General features: G+C 48.5%; 2 protein-coding genes across 2 annotated transcripts in view; both read left to right on the top strand.

Moving 5' to 3' along the window:
- Nucleotides 1-5,552, top strand: part of Obi1 (ORC ubiquitin ligase 1) — a 37,001-nt gene extending 31,449 nt beyond the window's left edge. Inside the window, exon 6 of the mRNA XM_032917853.1 lies at nt 3,942-5,552. Within this exon, the coding sequence (XP_032773744.1) occupies nt 3,942-5,478 (1,537 nt within the window). The 3' untranslated portion in view covers nt 5,479-5,552. The remainder of the gene's footprint in view (nt 1-3,941) is intronic.
- Nucleotides 5,553-16,332: 10,780 nt separating this feature from the next.
- Pou4f1 (POU class 4 homeobox 1) lies at nt 16,333-18,273 on the top strand. The gene is given in 9 exon segments (XM_032917676.1): nt 16,333-16,455; nt 17,135-17,450; nt 17,453-17,479; nt 17,482-17,570; nt 17,572-17,620; nt 17,623-17,650; nt 17,652-17,712; nt 17,714-17,768; nt 17,771-18,273. Coding segments are annotated over 9 exon segments (1,251 nt in total).
- Nucleotides 18,274-20,833: the final 2,560 nt, after the last annotated feature.

Genomic DNA, 20,833 nt, shown 5'->3' on the forward strand with positions numbered 1-20,833 from the left:
AACAGTATGGTTGCCTAAACAAGACTTACAAGATGGACAGCACCAGTCAACATGCCAACATGGAAGGAGGGATTCTTACAGGGTTTGACCTCCAGAAGAGGAAGAACTGAGCCAACTGAAGGCTGCTGGGAGGGGGAGAGTGAGTCCTCCCCAGGGACAAGCCCTGCTACATTAACTAATCCCAAGAGGTCAGCCCTAAACACGAGGATGCTGAGTGATTTCAGAAGGTTGTATTCATGAATGTACACACATATAAACAGCGATTCAAGGTTTAGAGGCTGTTGATTTGGGGATTGGGAGTACATGGGCAGAAGTGGAGGGGGAAAGGGAGGGGTGAATGATGTAAATACTTACGTATGATATTCTCAATAAGTGTTCAAAAAAGGTCAAATTAGTAAGACCTTCATTTCTTTGTGTTTCATTTGTTTGTATTTTAGTACGGCCAGGAACAGGCCTTTGCCTCTGTGTCCTTTTCTCTCATCCAGAATGTGTACTTCAGTTAACATTGGCAGGCTCGAAAATCCTGTGAGCATCTCTAGACTCTGGCAAATGCATTTCCAGTGTCAGCTCCCAAACTGCTCACAGTGTTTCGCTAGCATAATGAAGCCTTTGGCCATCACTGCTACTTTGAAAATCAAAGCTTTTTGGTCTCTAATGGAATGTTTATAAAAATGCACCATTTTGAAATTTGCTCAGGAAAAGGAAGTAATGTTAAATGATACTTAGAAATCCCTCTGGCTTGCCTTGGCATTGCTTCTTTAATGTTATGTACTCTGGAAATATCTGGAATTAGGAATAGGAGAGTATTAAAATCAAAAGACAAATAAGCTGTTGTGTTCATTGTATTATTTCTTGAAAATCCGCCATGATATGTGTCTGCTGGGTTGTTTTTCTGTGTTGTAATTTACTTACCTTTTGCCAAATTTAATAGAAGTGCCTTGGAATCACTAAAACTTACCTGACGCATGTCAAAAATTCAGTCTTTTACTCAGGTGAAAAGGAAAGTTTTCTAGATGGAGCCGTATGGACATCAAGCCTGTAATTAAATGGCCATGCTGTATAAAGTCTACAGTAAAAGCTATATGCTACTCCATCACTTTCCTTGTTGTAAATCAAAAAAGAAATCACGTGTGTGGAATGTGTTTGGTTTAATGATGTAGCGTCGACCATACTTACACATAAAAGGACAGACTTAGCTGTAGCGGTGACCATACTTACACATAAAGGACAGACTTAGTTAGCTTGTTCGTCCTGTAGTGTTGGCTCTACCTTAGTGAACGGACTAACGTAGTTAAAGTGGGAGGCTTATACTTACATGGACTATTAACTAGGGGCTGCTGTGGAGCAGGAATGATTCTAACAGTCTAGCAGTGAATGCCGACCCCAAGGCCCTCTCTTCTCCTGGCACATCGACTCCAGTAGAAGAGTCAGAAGACAAATGGTTCCCATGGATTTGACTGTTTCTGTCAGTGTACTCACTAGCATGGTTAAAAACAAGTCCCATCACTCAGTATTGTAAGTCTGTGTGAATGTTAAAATGGAGCGGTGCGGTTCTCAAATCACTGAGCCATCGGAAAGCAGCCCAACTTTATCAACGAGGTGTGCTTTGCTTATCCTCCTTAATATATTGTCTAACGCTGATGTCTGTTAGTTCCCATGGCACTTCTGATTTTCTCTGAAGTGATAGAAAAACATGACTAGGAATATCAGTAGAACCCTTGCTACATTTAAAAATACCATTAAGTGGGACCCGGGGATGGCTCGGTGAGCAAGTGCTCTCTGCATAAGTGTGAGGGTCCGAGGAAGGAAGGACTTCTGACACACATGACGTCTCTGCCTGGGCACAGACGCTGATCTCGGAGGATAGGAGGACCACGGGGCCCTCAGTCTATCCACTGCTCTGCTGAGGTTCAGTTGAGAGACCCTGTCTCAAGCAATAAGACAGAAAGTGAGAGAGGACACCCAGTTGTCATTCTTTGGCCTATGCACAGCATACATACATGTCTATACCACACACACACACACACACACACACACACACACACACAAACACACACACACAATTTGGTAGCCTCTGATGTGCTGTCTGGAAGCAGTATTTGATTTTAAACCATTTAGTCTTTTTTTCATGTGAAGATACCTGTGTTATAAAGTGTGTGAGTAAATGTAAGGCTGTCACTTTTGCTCTTTGCATTAAATAAACATGCTACACAGTTTTCCCATTTAAAACATGCAGGTTACTTGATTATGCCAGAGTGGTTTCAATCAGGAACTCACAAATATGTTTGCAGAATGCCCTCCCATCTTTGTCCACATTTCTAAAGTTCTCTTGAAGAACTATGGCTTTGCTACCAACTATATTTAGAAGCCAAACATTTTTTTTAACCAAGAAAAACTCTGACATTGCTTAACCAAATTCTTGTAGTAGCAAACTTTGTCTTACGATGAAGAGGTTTGTCCCTGTGGCTTTTGTCCTGCAGTTCAGGAGCTGAAGGCAGTGTGCTTTGGGACTTGAGTTAATTGCAGTGAGGAGATCAATATTCAGCAGTTGTATCTGTTAGAGCCCTTCCTACCCTGAGATGTGATGATTCTGTATTTACCTTTGCTCATGTCTTCTGTCGGGAGCAAGAGATCATACGAGTGCTATGCTGGGGAGAAGTTGGGCCAGGGGTTGAGGAGGTGGCGCACTGAGTGGCTCTCTAGGACACAGTTGGCTGTACAGGGTACTGTTCCTGACAACTTCTTGTACTCCTTCACACAGTTTACTGCTGATACATTTTCTTAGTTTTAATTATTTTTGTAATTAAGAAAGGGAAGAAAAAGAACAGTTTTTTTTAAAAAGCTTTCCTTCTCAAATAGCTTTCTGCACACAGACAGCTGTCCAATTCTTATCAATCAGTTAGTATGGAAGTTACCAAGAAAATAACTAGGGCTCTGAGGGAGTTTGAAGAGGTAAAGGGATTTTTCATGGTGTCCTATGAAAATAGTTTCCTATGAGAATTCTCACTCATCGTAGAATTAATGACCTGGGATAGTCTTAGTAAGTCTGTGCCTCCAGCCCCAGATGCATTCCCCACCTGTACTAGCCGCTCAAAAATTGTTTTCTCAACTGAACCCAGCACCCACACTTGACAGAAGAATGGGAAAGGGATAGTCCCAGGTAACAAGTGCATTTTCGATGTTCTTTCTCGTTACTCTCAAATCTACCCCTTCAGAAAGTATAAAAATGTTTTTATGCGTAGTATGTTGGAACCACAAGCACTGACTTCGTATTTCAAAGTTGGAAGAAATGAGATTGATGTCCCACACAGTTGTAAAATACCGAAAATAGGAGAGCTGGAGTGAATTAGAGCCCAGTGTTGAGAAAGGCCAAGAGAAAGCTTCATATCAGCAGCGACTGTAATTGAAAGGCTCCAAATAAGTATTTAAAACCTCCCCTCCTGAGACGTCTGGATTTCTGAATTTCAAATTGACATTTTATGTTTGACAAGGTGACATTGTATAAGAAATGTATTGTAAAACACTGCTGTACGATAGGAAAATGATTGAATGTAAATATTTCAAGATGTGGACCACTGTTCAAATGTTATCATAAATCTTCGCCATTGTTTTAGGGGATAACTCTTCATGCATATGTGAGCTGGATTGATAGCTAGCTCTTGGAGGGGAAATCATCAGCGGGTTTCTGCCTTTGTCTCAGACATTGGTCTGATTTCACTACTAAAACGTCTGACTAGATTTGTCTCTATTGTGTGCTTATTATTACTCCTTATTAGGATAATCAATTTTTTACACTGGACTTGCCTTTGTCCTACTCAGTAAGTGTTCTGAAATCTCACGTACATGACTGAAAGCGTCACTGTTATGTGGGGGGGGACAGCCTGAGCTATATGGGAGGGGCAGCCTGAGCTATATCATTAACCTCCCTCCGTTCTTTCCAGGGTTGGAAGGTTTACAGTTGCTGCTCTTCAGTCCAAAGTAGAACAGTATGAACGTGAAACCAATCGCCTCAAGAAAGCTCTAGAACGAAGCGATAAATACATAGAGGAACTGGAGTCTCAGGTAGCACAGCTGAGGCACTCGGAGGAGACAGAGGAAGGCATGGGTGCCCTGTGCCAGAGGGCGCCCTCCGCAGATGGCAAGGGGCCCAAAGGCAGCGATGACGTTGCAGCATCCAAGAATCCGAGTGAAGGTGCTGGAAAGCAGGCTGGCTCAGCCAATTCAGCCTCTCACCTGGCCACACCTTCGAGCAGCAGACTAGCTGACACCAGTTCTGCCAGACAGGAGAGCACCAGCAGGACTGAACCAAACTGTCTCCAAAACAAAGACAGATACCCCAAGCCCACAGAAGCACAGCTGGGTGCGAGAGAGACACCGATGGACACTTATTTGGAGCGACAGTGGGGCAGCAAGCCAAGCGACTGCGCTCCTTACAAGGAGGAAGAGCTTTATGGTCTCCAGGCTTCCTGCACTCCCTTGTCACTCAGCTGCCTTCAGCTCAACACTCCAGAAAACAGGGAGAACCCTGTGATCAAAGCAGGCGGTTCCAAAAAGCATGCAAACCATCTCAGAAAACTGGTATTTGATGATTTCTGTGATTCTCCAAACGCCTGTAATAACAATTCTTCAGAGGACGATAGAAGTGGAAATGAGAAGAAATCAGACTGTTTTGCTTCCTCAAAGACAGAGTTTTGGGATTGTTGCTCCACAAGCTATGCCCAGAGCTTAGAGTTTGATGGTTCAGAGGGGAATACAATTGCAAATCCTGTTGGGGAAATACCTTCAAAGTTGAGTGAGAAGTCAGGATCCTGCTTGTCCAAGAGACTGAGTTGTATTCGCTCCCTGGAAATGAACCGGACAAGGACCTCCAGCGAGGCCTCCATGGACGCTGCTTATCTTGACAAAATCTCTGAGCTGGATTCCATGATGTCAGAGTCCGACAACAGCAAGAGCCCTTGCAATAACGGTTTTAAATCAGTGGAGTCAGAGGGGTCCTCAAAGTCACCTCAAGGCAGGGAGTTTCTTGAGGAACCTGACAAGTTACAAGAAGGAGCTAAACTGAGTCTTCCCAAAAATGCTCTCGCAGCTGATGGGTTAGAAGGTGGGAGTGAGTGGAAACCCTCCTCTTTCTTTCTCCTCTCTCCATCTGACCATGAAATGAGTGAAGATTTTTCTCTCCACACTACTTCTCATTCGGGAGCTAGTGAAGTCAAATCACAAAACTGTTTGTTTCAGACAGAGTTTTCCCAGGGTGTTCAGCTGTTAAGCAGTTCCCAAGGATTATTTGAGGATCAGAGGTTTGGGTCGTCTTTATTTAAGATGTCCTCAGAGATGCAGAGTCTTCCCGGCCCCCTTCAGTCTCCATGGTCTGCCTCCTTCGTGTCTGAGAAGAGGAGCAAGAACGGGAACCAGTCCGCAAAGCGAAAGATACAGAGCAGCCTCTCCAACGCCAGCCCATCCAAGGCCACCAAAAGCTGACTCACCAGGGACATAGCCTTGTAGGGTGGGGCGTTTGCAGTGTTACCTGAGTCACTTCACGAAGCTTCTCTACAGTCCTGGGTCAGCCAAGGGTCAAGTCAGAACTGGGTTTACCTGGCTCCAGGGCCCTTCCTCTTGAAGGAACGTTGCTCTGTTGCTTTCGTTTGGTCATCTTTTTAGCCAGAGAGCTTAGGGAGAAGGTCTGACCTGTCTCAGTGTTAGGTGTTCTGCGTTTTCAATGAATGTTCTATGTCTCTGGATTGGATCCATGTTTTCTCAGATCTGACTTGTTAGATATGGTGACTTGTTATGTGACTCAACTGCCTTCAGGACTCGTGCTTCTTAGAACATTTGGTGTTGTCTGTTCTGCTCTTTAAAGCTTTTCCTAGAATGGACATTTTATGCCTCTTTTTATTTATGTTTAGTGATGGCCTAACTATTACCTAGGCCATGCTGGAGAAATGGCACTCCCTTCTTAGAGGACTCACTGACTTTTTTAGGTTTTATATAGTCGTTTACAATTTGTTGCATTCTGTTCTGTCCATTTGGTGTGCCTGTGTGCGTGTGTGTGTGTGTGTGTGTATGCACATGCGCACGCGCACATACTAGTGTGAATGAGCACGTTGTATGAAAATACTACTTCAGGTCGTTTGTATCTGCTTACCTTTGAGCGTATGCATATGCGTGTGGGTGTAAGTTAGAATCATTCTGTATTGGAAGGCACAGAGCAGCTGGGTCTGGAGGAACTTAAACATCCTAGCTTTTCCCCAGATGTGTAGGTAGAAACGCAGTCTGTTCCGTTTTTGATCTGTCGTGTCACAGTGAGCCTTTGTGTAATAAAGTTCCTGTCTGCATGTCACTGCTCACTGGGGCAGCTGTAAGCATGGGGCCTTTCCACTTGCTTCACTCTCCAAGCAGAGAACAAACAGCCTCTGACTGGCTAGTGACTATCTATTATGTAGAAGATTTTTTTAAATGAAAAGTAACAAGTGTGAGTGGGACAGTGAGAGCGAAGCACAGCCCTTAGTGTAGGCTTTAAACGTATGTTATTTTAACGTGTTCCGTATGCCAGCATAGACGATAAAAATGTCTGCTGCATTCTAGTAACGTGTTATCTGATGTGCGATGAACATTTTACATGTATTGTCTTACCTTAACACTGCATGCTTTTTTTATGTAATTAAATAAAGGATGCCACATGCACTACATGCTTTGGACGTGATCGTGGATAATGAATTAGCCTCTAAAGACCCCAAACACTATTTTCATTTCATGTTCTAATACAGCAGCTGGGCAGCTATGGGCGTGAGGTGAGCCACACATGTTTTGTTTGTGGTGCACAGGCTGGGGCACAGGGCCTGTGGGCGAGAGGCAGTGCCGCAGCCGCCCGCCTCCCTGCAGCTATTTCTGAAAGGTCTTTGAGGAAAATATTTGTAATACTCTCACTATTTTTTTTTTTTTTAGTAAAAAGGTACTTCACCCCACACCAAAAAAAGACATGAAATTCAAATTGTGTTTCTAAATAAAGTCTTATTAGAACACAGCTACACTCTTAAGTATTTGTGTGTGCGTTAGACTAGAGCAAGAGAGCTGAATACTTAGAACAGCAACTGTAGCTCATGAAACCTAAAATATGTACTGTCTGCCCTTTTAGTTAAGAATTTGCTGACCCTTGTTATAACAGACTCTGAGGAGTCAATGAAACCATAAAAATACAACAAATCACTTTTATGGTCTAGAAGATCGTGCTCTCCACTTTCAGAAGTAATAATAATGGGGTGGGGGTGGGGCTAACGGTAGTATTTGTTTTATCGTACATATTTCCCAATAATTCATTTCTCTGCCATGGTAAAACTAATGGGATAGTTTCAGAGCCAGTGGTGATGGGTCTTTGGATGAAATGGCTATACATTTAGAATCCACATAGAAATCAAGGGGACTATTTTTTGTCGTGGTAAGTATAAGTGCTATGGCCTAAATATCTCCAAATTAGATATATTGAAATCTAACCCCCAGGTTAGATATTAAGAGGCGGTACCCTTGAGAAGCGATGTTGTCATAAACGAGTGGGCACTTGCTTGAGTCTTGTGGACATAGCTGGAAAGCCCATTTTATTCCTCCGCTATAGGTGATCATTCTAGAAGATTTGGCTGTAGTCACAACCTCATTCTTCCTCACTCTTGGTATCTGATGTCATGATAAACGGGCAGCTTTGTAGATTTAAATATACATATGATTTCCAACCTGAACAAAATGCTTGATGGCTGGGGGTGTAGCTCGATTGATAAGGTCCTTCACTGGCAGGCCCAGTGGCCTGTGTTCTGTCCCCAGCACTGCGTGTACCCTATGTGCTGGAGCACACTTGTTGATCACAGCAGCTTTGAGAGGAAAAACTAGATGATCATAAGCTCAAAGGCAGGAGACATGGTTCAGTCTCTTCTTCTAGCTGCTCTTCCAAAAGATCTCTAGTCCATTGCCGGCACCCATGTGTCAACTCAAAACTCTCCAGTCCCAAGGAACCAGACACCCTCTTCTGGCCTCTGTAGATACCAAGTATGCAAGCGGTACGCAGATAAACACAGGCAAAGCAACCCTACAAGTGAAAAGTGGTAACTGATCTTTAAAAATCCATCCCATCTAAAAGTTTTTATTAAATCATTCTTAACTATACACAAGACCTTAACTCAAACCCACACACTTGAAGCTAAGTGTTTTTCTAGCTTCTATTTCGTATAAATCCACTTTCTAGATTTCCAATCTGCCAAAAGCCAAGCACAACTAGCAACCACACTGCTGGAATAGTATAGAACCATAGCTTACAGCTGGGTGTCTAACTGCAAAGGTGGTTATCTTCCTTGCCCATGTTTGTACAAGAAGGGGTGAGTATGTTTGGAATTCCTTGCAGATTCTTTTTAAATCTCGGAACTGTTTGTGTGTAAATAACATTCAATTCCTGCCTATTTTCCTGAGTCTAATTCACACTAACACTGAATGCAGCATGTGTTTACCCTGTTAAGTTCCAGGGTTTAAGTTAGGATGTCAGACTGCACAGTTTAGCCCACAGAGCTTTAAAAAGGTTCACAGTAACTGGCATTGTATGAACTAGGTCTTCCATATTGGTTCATTTCACTAAAGCCAGGTTGGGAAAAGATACCCTTGTTCAGATACACTTGATTCAGGACAGTTTTTTTTTTTTAAATAGGGGCAGCTTTTTTAATAGTTAATCTCTAAAAAGTTATGTCTACATTGCTCTCTAAAAATGGTAGAGGCTTCCTACCATCACAATGCAGTCCCCTTGATTACATATCCATCCCATCTAAAAGTTAACTCTTCCGTTTTATTGAGATAGCCAATACACACAAGACTCCTGAAAATAGACTTTACAGTCCCCTGGTTTCAAATGTGCATTGCCTCCCCTCTCTGGTACCTGGGCTGGCTTGAAACAAAGGTACCATTGACCAAGAGAAGATCTTGGTCTTAGGCTAGGTCATGTTTCAGGACCCCATTCGTTACCACAGACCTGATTGGTTTCTAGTTATTAAAAATGTAACATACACAGCAGATTTCTCTTCCTCCTTCTGTACCTGTGGAATGGTATGGGTAGTGAGTACCAAATTGAAATTAACAGTTCACAGTGTACAGGCTGTTTAGACTAGAAGAGTTTTCCAGAGCCTCCGCAGAAGGTCTTTTCATTCCTGTGTGTGGGAGTCCTGCGAAGCAGCCGTTGCCTATCACAATGTAACCCGATCCCCTTAATAATACTTGGCAGAGAGAAAACCTTTTAAGCAATGATCTCAGAGTGCAGAGTGAACGTTTATTGCCTAATTCTCGGAACTCTACTCACAGCGAGGAAGCATCTATTAAGGTGCAGATTTAAGAATCCATCTGGAGCACAGCTAGGGTGAACTCAGTCAGACTTGACAGAGGCAGTCTAGAACACCTTGAGCTGCAGTTCCTGTTTTTCAGATAAGATCTTTGGTGGCATGGTGGAGGGCAAGCAGCAGGCCCTAAGACAGTTGGATGGATTAAACCTGAGGGCTTTTTGTATTCCTTAGGGTACGAAGACCCATTCTCCAAAAGGCAAAGATTTGTCTAGGGCATTCACCAAAGCAGTGTGAGGAGAGGATAGAATTTTGGTTCTATTTGATTCTTACAACATAGGTGAACAGTAAGGAAGTCTTCGCAGAGTTTTCTCCTTAGAGTCTTGAAGGGAGTTGGTCGCTGCATGTCTGGGTGCCCTGGAACGAACCCGTTTTTTTTTTAAGCAGGCTTCTTGGAAGAGGTACCCAAGTCTAAGCTCCTAAGGACAGAGTTTCCGGTAGTGCTCCAGCCACAGCTCTCAAGTGGAGCTTTGCTCCGCCTCTTTTCACAATCCCCTGAGACTCCTAGTCTTGCTCGGGCCGCCGGAACAGGCGGCCTGGTGGCGAGACAGCGACTCCCTAGGCACTGGAAGGCTTCTGGGATGGCGGGGCGGGCTATCTGCCGCCCATTAAGCCAAGGCTTGGCGCTCCGAGGGCTTGGAGGTCTTCCTAGTGTTTAGGGTGAGAGTGTGCGGTCCGGCCCACCAGAAGCAGCTCAGTCCCTTACCCAACTGGGATCCGTAGGTGCTCAGCCATTTGGGATTCTGCCAGTTTCCCCTCTGCCCAAGCCCTCCCATTCCTAATCCCTAGGGAAGGCCCACCGGTCGCATCCCTCCTGCCCAACTTTCCCGCGCTCTCGAGGGCGCTCTGGTCTGGTCCTTCCCAGGCCGCGTTCCAACAGCCGGTTGGTTCTGTGGTTTCCTTTCCTTTTATTATCACTCTCGAAACCTGGCGATTAAGACGCGAAACCAACAAAGAGTTTTCTTCCCACCTTAACCTTGCACACAATCCTTTAACAAATTAATTAATCCTAATGAATTAACACTTCATTTATTTAAACGCGCTACAGTCCATGAATTAAATTTTCATGCAGTGATTAAAGGCTGTTAAAATATGCATGATTTCGTTAAAATTTTATAATAAATCAGGGCAATGTGTTACATGACAAGGCAACTATTTCCCAGTCCCTCGCAAGGGGCTTTGATTTGTGCGGGCGGCGGAAAGGAGGGGCTGCTGGCTGCGGCGCTGGCGAGCGGTAGAGCCGGGGCGGCAGGACCCAGCTCTGCACTCCCGAGCTCGGACTGGCCGCCTCGCGATTTTCTTCACGGCTTGCAGACCCCGCGAGGGATCCAGCTCCTGGAGGCCGAGAGAGGTCGGCAGGCGCGCCCTTCTGCATCCACGAAATGTCCCTTGGGCGGGACTGCTGGTCCTCACCGGTAGGGCGAGTTTGTGTCCCGGACCCAGCGGCCGGCCAGAGGCTGTCTGACACAGGAAGGTGACAGAACTTGCATCGTGTCCCGTGAGGTCAGGGGCTGGCGTACCTGTGGACAAGTTTGTTTGTCATTATTTTAACCCGGGGACGGGACGCTCCTTCCCTGAGCACGCGCTCAGGGCACAGACGGAGCAGTGGAACCTCTGGTCGTTCCCTAAATGACAGGGGAGAGGTGGCCTTGTTAACCGGATCGGAGTGATCATTTGACTTGCAAAAGTAACACTGTCCACTGACAGGCAGGGAGGCCCAGCGCTTGGGAGGGATGTTCTCTTGTCCTGTCTCTCCAGGAGGGTTTCGTCAGGTAGGTGGGTTTGATGAGACATTAGGGTGGAAATACAGAAATCTGTATATAAGGTATCCAACGCTAAGAGCAGAGTGACCTGCAATGAATTTACTTGCGACACCCAACGCAGGTCACAAGGTTATTTTTGGGTGGGGTGGTCACATCCAGTAAGATGCCCCCTCAACGGAAGTTGCATTTTAATTAAAGAGCCAGGAAAAAAGGAGAGAGAGAGAGAGAGAAGAAGAAGAAGAAGAAGAGGGAGAGGAGGAGGAGGGGAGGGGAGGAGGAAGAGGAGGAAGAGGAAGAAGAAGAAGAAGAAGAAGAAGAAGAAGAAGAAGAAGAAGAAGAAGAAGAAGAAGAAGAAGAAGAAGAAGAAGAAGAAGAAGAAGAAGAAGAAGAAGAAGAAAGAAGAAGAAGGAGGAGGAGGAGGAGGAGGAGGAGGAGGAGGAGGAGGAGGAGGAGGAGGGAGGAGGAGGAGGAGGAGGAGGGAGGAGGACCACAGCCATGGCCTTTCCCTGTTTTTCTTGGAACTCTCTCTTTGACCGCAGCTACATCACTGAGTGCAGAGCGAGGAGTCTGAGAAACCAGTCGGGTGGTCCCCAACACCCCACTGCCCAGCAGGCCTTTACCTGACAGACCAAGGGAGGGCACCGGGGCTGCTGCTGTGAGGCAGTGGGAGTAGAGAGCAAGGACAGCGGCTTTCCCGAAATCCTGGAGTCCTACTGATAGAGGACGGGTTCACCGGGTCCAGCTCAGGGTGCATTAGACTCTGTGGACCATGCAGTACATGGTTACTGCCCATCACTAGGAAGGACTGGTGCTGCGGTGTCCAGAGCCCCAGGACACCAGGGGAGGTCCTGGGCAAGGCGTAAACACTGAAGCTGCTGGGATACTCAGGGAAGGAAGCTTTAAGAAGTCAGATACCGCCCTTGGGAGGCGGTCCTGGGACTGTGCCAATCCTCCCCGGTTGCAGTGAAGGAGTGTGGAAGCACAGATTGGGACTGTCTCTACTAGAACACCTCAAACCCTACCTTAGGCCTACATCTCATGTGACTGGACCTTCACACTGTGCTGCTCGACCTTTGAAGTTAGCAGCAGCTTTCTTGACCTTTGAGTTATGAACCGGTTCCTCCTGAGCCTGGAAAAATGACTCATTTTAACCTAGACAGTGCCTGCAGACACTTGACTCCCAGAGCCTGTGGACAGCCTCCTTCACCACCAAGGGCTGGGGAGCACCTGCAGGTGCATCCTGTATGACCTTGTACCCTGTCTGGTGTCCTTTCACACCTGTACCACAAGTACCCTCTTCTCGTGACTTCCCCCTATTCATAGCCTGTCACCTCCTGGAGAGCAGCCATGGAGGCAGAAACTATAGCAGAAACTCAGTTTCGGGCATCGGTTTTGAAAAGAGAAAGCCAGTATCCAGATGGGCAGCAGAAGTCATTCACATCCTCTTGGGTAAAGAGTAGAACCAAAAGAGTTCTCTCCCAGACCGAGAAGATCCGTGCTCAGGGTCCTTCTCAAATGTCCTCACTCCAACTAACCAGAATGCTCTCTGGTTCTGTAGAGAGGTGCTACCCAAGGAAATAGAAAACCAGGACTGCCAAAGGAGGAGGAGGAAATTAATTAACGAGGGAAAGAAATGTGTCTCTGATGCAGATGATAGGCTCGCCCTCCCTGGGGGCAGAAATTCCTTGGAAATCAATAACTGTGCACTCATTACCCCTCTCTTGATAAAATGCAAAGCTATGAGATGGGGTGAGGGATACTCCGGGTTGGTCATTAAACAAGAAGGTGGGGGAAATTGCCCCAGAATCCATGCCCACGTGGATCCCATCTGGGGACGACTAGCCCAGGCAGGGGCCAACTGGTTACAGCAGCTGCCACCGGGAAAGCAAAGTGGTGACATGGGGTGGGGGACAGGCCCTAGGCCTGCCACTCTCCTTTTACCTTCCATAAGGAAGTTTCCCGGGGACAGTGTGGAGCTGAGGGTGTGCAGTCTTGGGCAGGATGGCTCTCCAAGTATCCCGCTATATTTTCCTATGACAAGCTCTCATCACAAATACTACACCTATGGTATGTGCACACACCCTTTTCTCGTGGCTTCCCAATGCCCACAGACCATAATCCCCTAGAAATCAGACACTTACATATTATAGCTCCTTTTATCTCCAGGGTCTTGTACTGGCCCAGACCAGGACTGAGCAAACATTTAAGGGAGGAGATAAAGAAGTTGTTCAGGAGGCTGTGAAAAGAAAACATGCAGGGGCATTCCCCTAGGGTACACCACCAACCCCCCTGCCCCACCCCCACCCCATGCCAGGCTCAGTCTTAAGGAGAGCCATTCACAGGTCTTGCAACTCTCAGTCAGCCTTGGATCCTTGAAACTTTCTACCCTTATCCCTTGTCCCCGGCCAACAGGCCCTCCTCTTTTCTAATTACAAATAGTGCTCTATACCTTACAAGTGTCCTGGTAGAAAACAAAGGAGCTATGGGTAACCTCTGGACTGGGGCCACAGTCCCTATGTTTCTAGTTCCAGGGTTGGGGGAGTGTGGGGTAGGAGGAGGCGGAGGGAGACATTTTCCCAGGGTAGAAGTCTGGCCTTACTCAGAGAAAGAAAACAGGAAAAAGTACCCCTGTTGCCAAAGAGAGGCGAGTTAGTAAGGGAGTCTTGGGCCCTTGCCTCTCCAGGCTGAGTCCTAAGTCTTCTGTGGTCAGAGGGTGAACTGAGATTAGCTCAGAGGAGCTAAGAACATTTGTCCTCCAGCCCCAACCCAGTGGATCCATCTGGCCACAGAGCTACTCTATTTGTCTTTGTGTCCCAGGCCATCTAAGGTCCCTAGAGGCAAGCATTTCCTTCAGGAGTTGGAGCTAGGACCGCTGGAGCTTGCTACTAAGAAGGCAAGGCATTCTGTCTTACACCCGCAAGAGAAGGCAAGGAGCCTCTGCAGTGGGTGTCAGGAAGGATTAGGTTAAGCCTGGACACCCAGTGGGGCCGAGACCATAGGACTCACTCTTTCCCTCCAGCGCTGTCCCGCTCATCGTCCATTTCCCGCTGAGATAAAGTTGCATTTAGCGCTCCCAGGGGAAGCCCATAATGGATGAAGAAGTGGCTCCTTCTTGAACCAGCAAATGAACATCCTTCTCACTTCCCTCTCAGGCTAGAAGGAAGGGAGGGGTTGGGAGGACAGAAAGGAAAGAAAAGAAAGAAAAAGCCAGTGACGTCTGTAGGCTCTTCTTGGAATCTGGATAAACTAGTGGGTGTCCTGAAGATGCACATGCTCTAAAGGAAAGGAAAAATAAAATCTGCTGATCCAAAGATTTGGATTTAAAAAGAGAGAGAGAGAGAAAGAGAGAGGGAGAGAAAAAGAGAAAAAGAGAGAAAGAGAGAGAGAGAGAGGGAGAGAGATATCTTCCCTTTGGTGAAAATGCAGACTTCCTTGTGTTGGAGTGACCTGAAAGATTATGTATCTGATCTCTGCTTCCCATAAGCAGTTTCTCTCTCAGGCTCTCTAGCTAGCAGATGTGATAACATCTGGGCAGTTATTATCGCCCTCGGCAAGGGCTGCATCCTTAGGGACTTAGGCACCCGAGCTGAGGCTCCCCAGAGAGAGGCCCTTGATCTTCTGCTACATGAGGATAATATAACAGATTCGCAAATTTATTTCTTCTTAGGTCTTGATTTCACAGTTGTTGTTATTACTATTACTATTACTACTACTACTGAAGGTTGGACCAGACAGCATGCCAGTTCCTTCTATCGGATTTGAATTTGTATTTTGAATCACAATCTCCTATAGGTTAGCTTTACCCCAGGCAAGAAAGATTCTATAAGCAGGCAGATATAAAAAGCAAGGGTCCAAAACGAAGCAAAAGAAAGTTCTTTTTTTCAACATCTTATTCCCTTTTCTCTGAAGTGGATTTCTTTTCCCGGAGTTTCTAGGGGGGAAAAAAAAGTGTGTGTGTGTGTGTGTGTGTGTGTGTGTGTGTGTGTGTGTGTGTGTGTGTGACAGGAGAGAAAAAGATAAAGATCCCCGATACACCCTGTTTACTATTTTTCCCTTTTGATGACTAGAAGCGTCAGATCACCTAGAGCTCCTTTGAAATGCGAGTTTGTACACGGTTAAAGGAGACAAACAATAAGAGAAATGCACAATTTCATTTCAACAGCCTTTCCCCGAGTAGAAAGCACATCCTCCTTGCGGCTCCTAAGTGACTGTCACTGGTGGTGCCTGACACAGTTATATTCGCAACAACAAAGTATGCAGAGAAATTAAATTACGTGGAAATCAATAGCGTCTGACTGCTTCAAACAACTGTCTGTCATGACTATTATTCTCCCGGAGCCTATTTATAAACCATGAAAGAAACAGGTTCTTGCAGCATAAAGACAGCGTCTTCCACAGCGCGTTTCTGTGTTGTTATTTTTTCTCCATATACAGAGGAACGCACGGGCATAATTTAACATACAAATGCCTCTCTGTATACATTATATAACCGCTCGTTAGGCCCCGGATAGTGGAGGTGTGCCTAAATAATGCGCATATATTCTGGGAGGAAAACACCCCGAGAAGAGTGCTTGCATCCCGTCTTTCTTCCTCCAAAAGGTGCCTACCCTTCAACAATAGCTGGCCCTTTTGATCTCTGCAGACCCGCGGAGGGACGGTGGGACGTGCAGTGCGCATGCCTGGCCAGCTACAGGTGCATCACCTGCCTTGTCCTTGCTGGTGGTCACTATAAGAGCGGCTCCCACGCGCCGCCGCCGGTCGCGGCTCGACGAGCGCGCGCGCGCTCGCCCAAGCACGGCACCGCGGCAGGGGAGGGCGCGCGCCAGACAGACGGAGACAGCTGCTGTCTGTCAGCGCGGCGGGGCCCGCGAGCTCTCGCGAGAGCTGCCCGGGCCGGCCGCGAGAAGTGGGGCTCAGGTGTAAGAGGAGCGCAGCCCGTCGGCGCGCCGGGCTAGAGCTCTCGGAGAAGCGGGATCGCGGGACCTGCGCGCGGGCGGGCGCTCTGCGCGGTCCGAGGCAGCGGGCCGCGCTCGCCGGCGCAGCAGCAGCAGTAGCAGCAGCAGCAGCCCCCGCCCGCGGCGAGACCGAGGCGAGCCGCCGAGCCGAGCGTAGCCTCGGGACAGAGGCCGGGCGAGCGGGCGAGCGAGCGAGCGGACTTTGCCGCGGACTTTGCGAGTGTTTTGTGGATTTTTACATGCCAAGCCGCCAAGATGATGTCCATGAACAGCAAGCAGCCTCACTTTGCCATGCATCCCACCCTCCCTGAGCACAAGTACCCGTCGCTGCACTCCAGCTCCGAGGCCATCCGGCGGGCCTGCCTGCCCACGCCGCCGGTAAGCGCCCCACGCCCGCGGCCCCGGCCCGCGCGCTCGCCCCCTCCCCCGCTCGGCGGTGCTGCATGGCGGCTGCTGCCCGGTGCGGCTCCGGGCCCCGCTCCTGCGGGCGGGCGGGACTGTTCATAGGGGGACCCCGCTGTGAGGCACGTGTGGCCCGGGGCCGCGGGAGGCAGTGGTCCTGTCCTCTTGTGCCTCTGTCCAGCGCCTGTCATTCGCGGGGAGCCCTGGGGCTGCGGCTCTCCACTTGGCTCCACTTTCTCTGTTAATTTCACGCCTGCACAAGGCGATCTGTGTGCTCGCTCGCTCGGGTGTGTGGCACGGGTCCTTAGCTTCGAGTGACATCTCCATTTCTTCTTTTTCTTCTTCTTTTCGCCCTTTTTGTCGTCTCCCACTCCCTCTCCCGGAATGTGTTTCCGTGTCCCCCTTCTCCGCCCTTCGCTGCTCCCGTCTCTCTTCTTCCCTTCTGTCTTCCCCCACCCCGGCATGGTCTCCAATCGTCCCCGGTCCTCCGTTTACCCGGATCTTCCCACCCCTCCGTTGTTATCATGGTCGCTTTGTGTTTTGCCTTTTGCCCGTGCTTTCCGGCTTGTGTGTTTGTTTTGTGGTTTCTTTGGTGTTTGTCCCCCCTCCTTTTTTTTCCTTTCCTTTTTTTTGGTTTGGTTTGTGTCGCCTGCAGCTGCAGAGCAACCTCTTCGCCAGCCTGGACGAGACGCTCCTGGCGCGGGCCGAGGCGCTGGCGGCCGTGGACATCGCGGTGTCCCAGGGCAAGAGCCACCCTTTCAAGCCGGACGCCACGTACCACACGATGAATAGCGTGCCCTGCACGTCCACGTCCACTGTGCCGCTGGCGCACCACCACCACCACCACCATCACCACCAGGCGCTCGAGCCCGGTGACCTGCTGGACCACATCTCGTCGCCGTCGCTCGCGCTCATGGCCGGCGCGGGGGGTGCGGGCGCGGCGGGCGGCGGCGGCGGCGCCCACGACGGCCCTGGGGCGCAGGCGGCCCGGGGGGCGGCGGTGGCCCGGCGGCGGCGGCCCCTGGGGTGGCGGCGGCGGCGGTGGCCTGGGCGGTGGCGGCGGCGGCCCGGGCGGCGGGCTCTTGGGCGGCATCGGCGCATCCGCACCCGCACATGCACGGCCTGGGCCACCTGTCGCACCCGCGGCCGCGGCCGCCATGAACATGCCGTCCGCTGCCGCATCCTGGGCTCGTGGCCGCGGCGGCGCACCACGGCGCGGCGGCGGCAGCGGCGGGCGGCGGCGGCCGGGCAGGTGGCAGCGGCGTCGGCGGCGGCGGCGGTGGTGGGCGCGGCGGCCTGGCGTCCATCTGCGACTCGGACACGGACCCGCGCGAGCTCGAGGCGTTCGCCGAGCGCTTCAAGCAGCGGCGCATCAAGCTGGGCGTGACGCAGGCCGACGTGGGCTCGGCGCTGGCCAACCTCAAGATCCCGGGCGTGGGCTCGCTCAGCCAGAGCACCATCTGCAGGTTCGAGTCGCTCACGCTGTCGCACAACAACATGATCGCGCTCAAGCCCATCCTGCAGGCGTGGCTGGAGGAGGCCGAGGGCGCGCAGCGTGAGAAAATGAACAAGCCGGAGCTCTTCAACGGCGGCGAGAAGAAGCGCAAGCGGACTTCCATCGCCGCGCCCGAGAAGCGCTCCCTCGAGGCCTATTTTGCCGTACAACCCCGGCCCTCCTCGGAGAAGATCGCCGCCATCGCCGAGAAACTGGACCTCAAAAAGAACGTGGTGCGGGTGTGGTTTTGCAACCAGAGACAGAAGCAGAAGCGGATGAAATTCTCTGCCACTTACTGAGGAGGGTGTGAGACGCCGGGTGGGGCACACTGGGGAGCTGAGGGGTGCGTTTCTGGGGCTCTCTCTGGCCTACTTCCCCTCATTTAGAGTGTCTGTTATCCTGCCTGCATTTGGGGAGTTCCTTTACTTGCCCTTCCCTCAGCCCCACACTGCACCCTGCCCCACTGTCCCCAGCCTAGAGAAGGGGTGTGGGTGTGGAGAAAGTTGCATGGGCAGAAGGAGAAATGGGGGGCGTTTAGGTGAGCAGGGCGTGGGGGGGAAGAAAAGCAAAGACTAGAGCTGGGGGTTTTGAGAAGCAGGATGGTTCTGGGGACTAGGGTGGGAGGGGAAGATGGGGGAAGAACTGGGGATAGACAGATATCTTGACCAGAGACACTTACAAAAATCATCTGGGGACCAAGGAACTATGTACAAAGACAAAACTACCAACCATCACCAAAAACAAAGCATAAAACCCTAGACAAATAAAGAGGGGGTGGGAGACAAAGAAGGAGGCTTTAGGAATTTAACTCCTGGGAGCAGTATTCTGCAGCTTCGTTTACCCCCAAGGAAGAGAAAACAGCAATACCCTTACTACCACCACTCCAACTTCCCAAGCACAAGTGAGTCCTACAGGAAAACCAAACAACCCGGACCTTGAGCTTCTGGGGAGGAAGGTAGTTGTTCTGTGTTTAACTCTCCCTTCTAAAATCCTACACTGTATGTGCGCTCTTTGATTCATTTCCTCTTTTCCAAAGAGACTCCAAGGCTTCAGCCCAGCAGCTGGACCTTAGCTTACATGCGCTTTGGGAAGCTGCCTGGTCATTCACACCGAATCTTCACTTTCCAGGAGCCAATGGCCACAGCCTTGTGGCCTGGTCTTGGTCAGGTGAGGGTCTTTAGGCCATGAGAGCCCAAAAGGCAGAAATTAGGTTCTCTGAAAAAAATATTTGTTCTGGGATAATTAAACGATCTTAACACCTACAGTAGGGTTTTACTTTTATATATTTGTTCATGCATCCATGAACAAATCTGAAACGTTTTTTTTCCTTCCACCCTACTTACAGAACTTTACCTTCACGTGCCTGCCCTGTTTTCCGGATTCAAACTCTGCTGACACTTATTAATTTAGATTGAATGATAGGGTGGGAGATCATAGGGAGGAAACTTCCTTCCAGTTCCACTTTTCTCCACTGAATACAGTCTCACTTTTCTAGGTCCCTGTCTCCCTCCCTTGGAGAACACGAAGTTGTTGAAAAGCTGAGAAGTTTCTGCTTTCATTTGGGGGCAGGAGTCCCATGTAAGAAAAATCACCTAAAATCCCAGAAGAAAGGAAGAGATTTAAAGATTTAAAGCCCCTCCCACCCTGTTCGTTTCAAATAGGTCTGCACTTATCCGGGAAAGCAGAAGTGTTTCCCTGTTGTTCTTGTTGTTGTTCAAGGATCATTTATTACCAGGGATAAACGTTGAGTTGCAGAAACTTCAATTTGCACTATGAGTTTCCAAAATAGAAAATCATGTATGGTATCTCATACTAATAATCCAAACTGCTGATGGATTTTTTTTTAAATGAGAAAGACAGTTTGAGAAAGGAAAAAAAAAAAAACAACAAGAAATGTGGTTTAGTGGAATGCCTGCTTTGTTGTGCATAGGATACTGTTTGGATCTCACGTGGAGATGGTTTCTTACTATCCTGTAACCACAACTGAAGAGGAAAATGGAAGAGATGAGGGGGGGGAGCACTGTCTAGCAAGACTGAAATCATGCATGATCTGAAAGGTGCAGAAAGAAGTACGATTAGGTCTCACTCTGGGTAGGCGTTGTTGTTTATTTAATTATGTCGTATATCATTGTTTGCAGCACAAAACATTCTATGCATTTGAAACTGAGCACTAAACTGGGCTAGCTTTCTGATAGACCGTTTTGTGGATAGCGTGATCTCACAGTCTATTTACTGCCTGTTTCCACTGAAAACACAACATTATTGTAAATATTTTCTTTCATGCACAGGCTCACACAGTGGTTACAAACTGCCAGTGTTAATCCTGAAATGTCTCACCGACTGATCCTCCTCCTGTCCATGTTGTGTCTGCAGGGCTTTCTCCTTGGTTATGTCTTTGCTCTATTGCCCCCCCACCCCACCCCACCCCATCAGAACCATTTCTGTGCGCCAACATACAACAGGGAGGTGTGTCCCAGCACACTTCCAAATAAAACGTGACTGAAAGAAGAACAATTTTATGATCTGGGTGCATTTTTGTGTTTACATTGAGCCAAGTCCTGGTAGAGCCGGTCAATAAATGAGATAACCAAAACAAACCAAAACAAACCAAAAAACAAAACAAAACAACAACAACAAAAAAACCCACATCAAACAGAAAGCCGAAAACAAACATTAAAATCAAGGGGGAAGGGGGAGTCAGCAGGAATGAAAGGATGAGATTTATTTATTTTTTTCTACATGAGAGTTCAGTTTCAGATAACTCCTGTAAGATGAATTGCTTGTCCATTTCCTCAAACTTTTAATCTTAATTCCAGAAGCTCTTAAGCCACTGCACCCCGTTCAGAGCGGTGACGGAAA

This window comes from Rattus rattus, chromosome 12, assembly GCF_011064425.1.
Source record: "Rattus rattus isolate New Zealand chromosome 12, Rrattus_CSIRO_v1, whole genome shotgun sequence".
NCBI classification, from domain to species: Eukaryota; Metazoa; Chordata; class Mammalia; order Rodentia; family Muridae; genus Rattus; species Rattus rattus.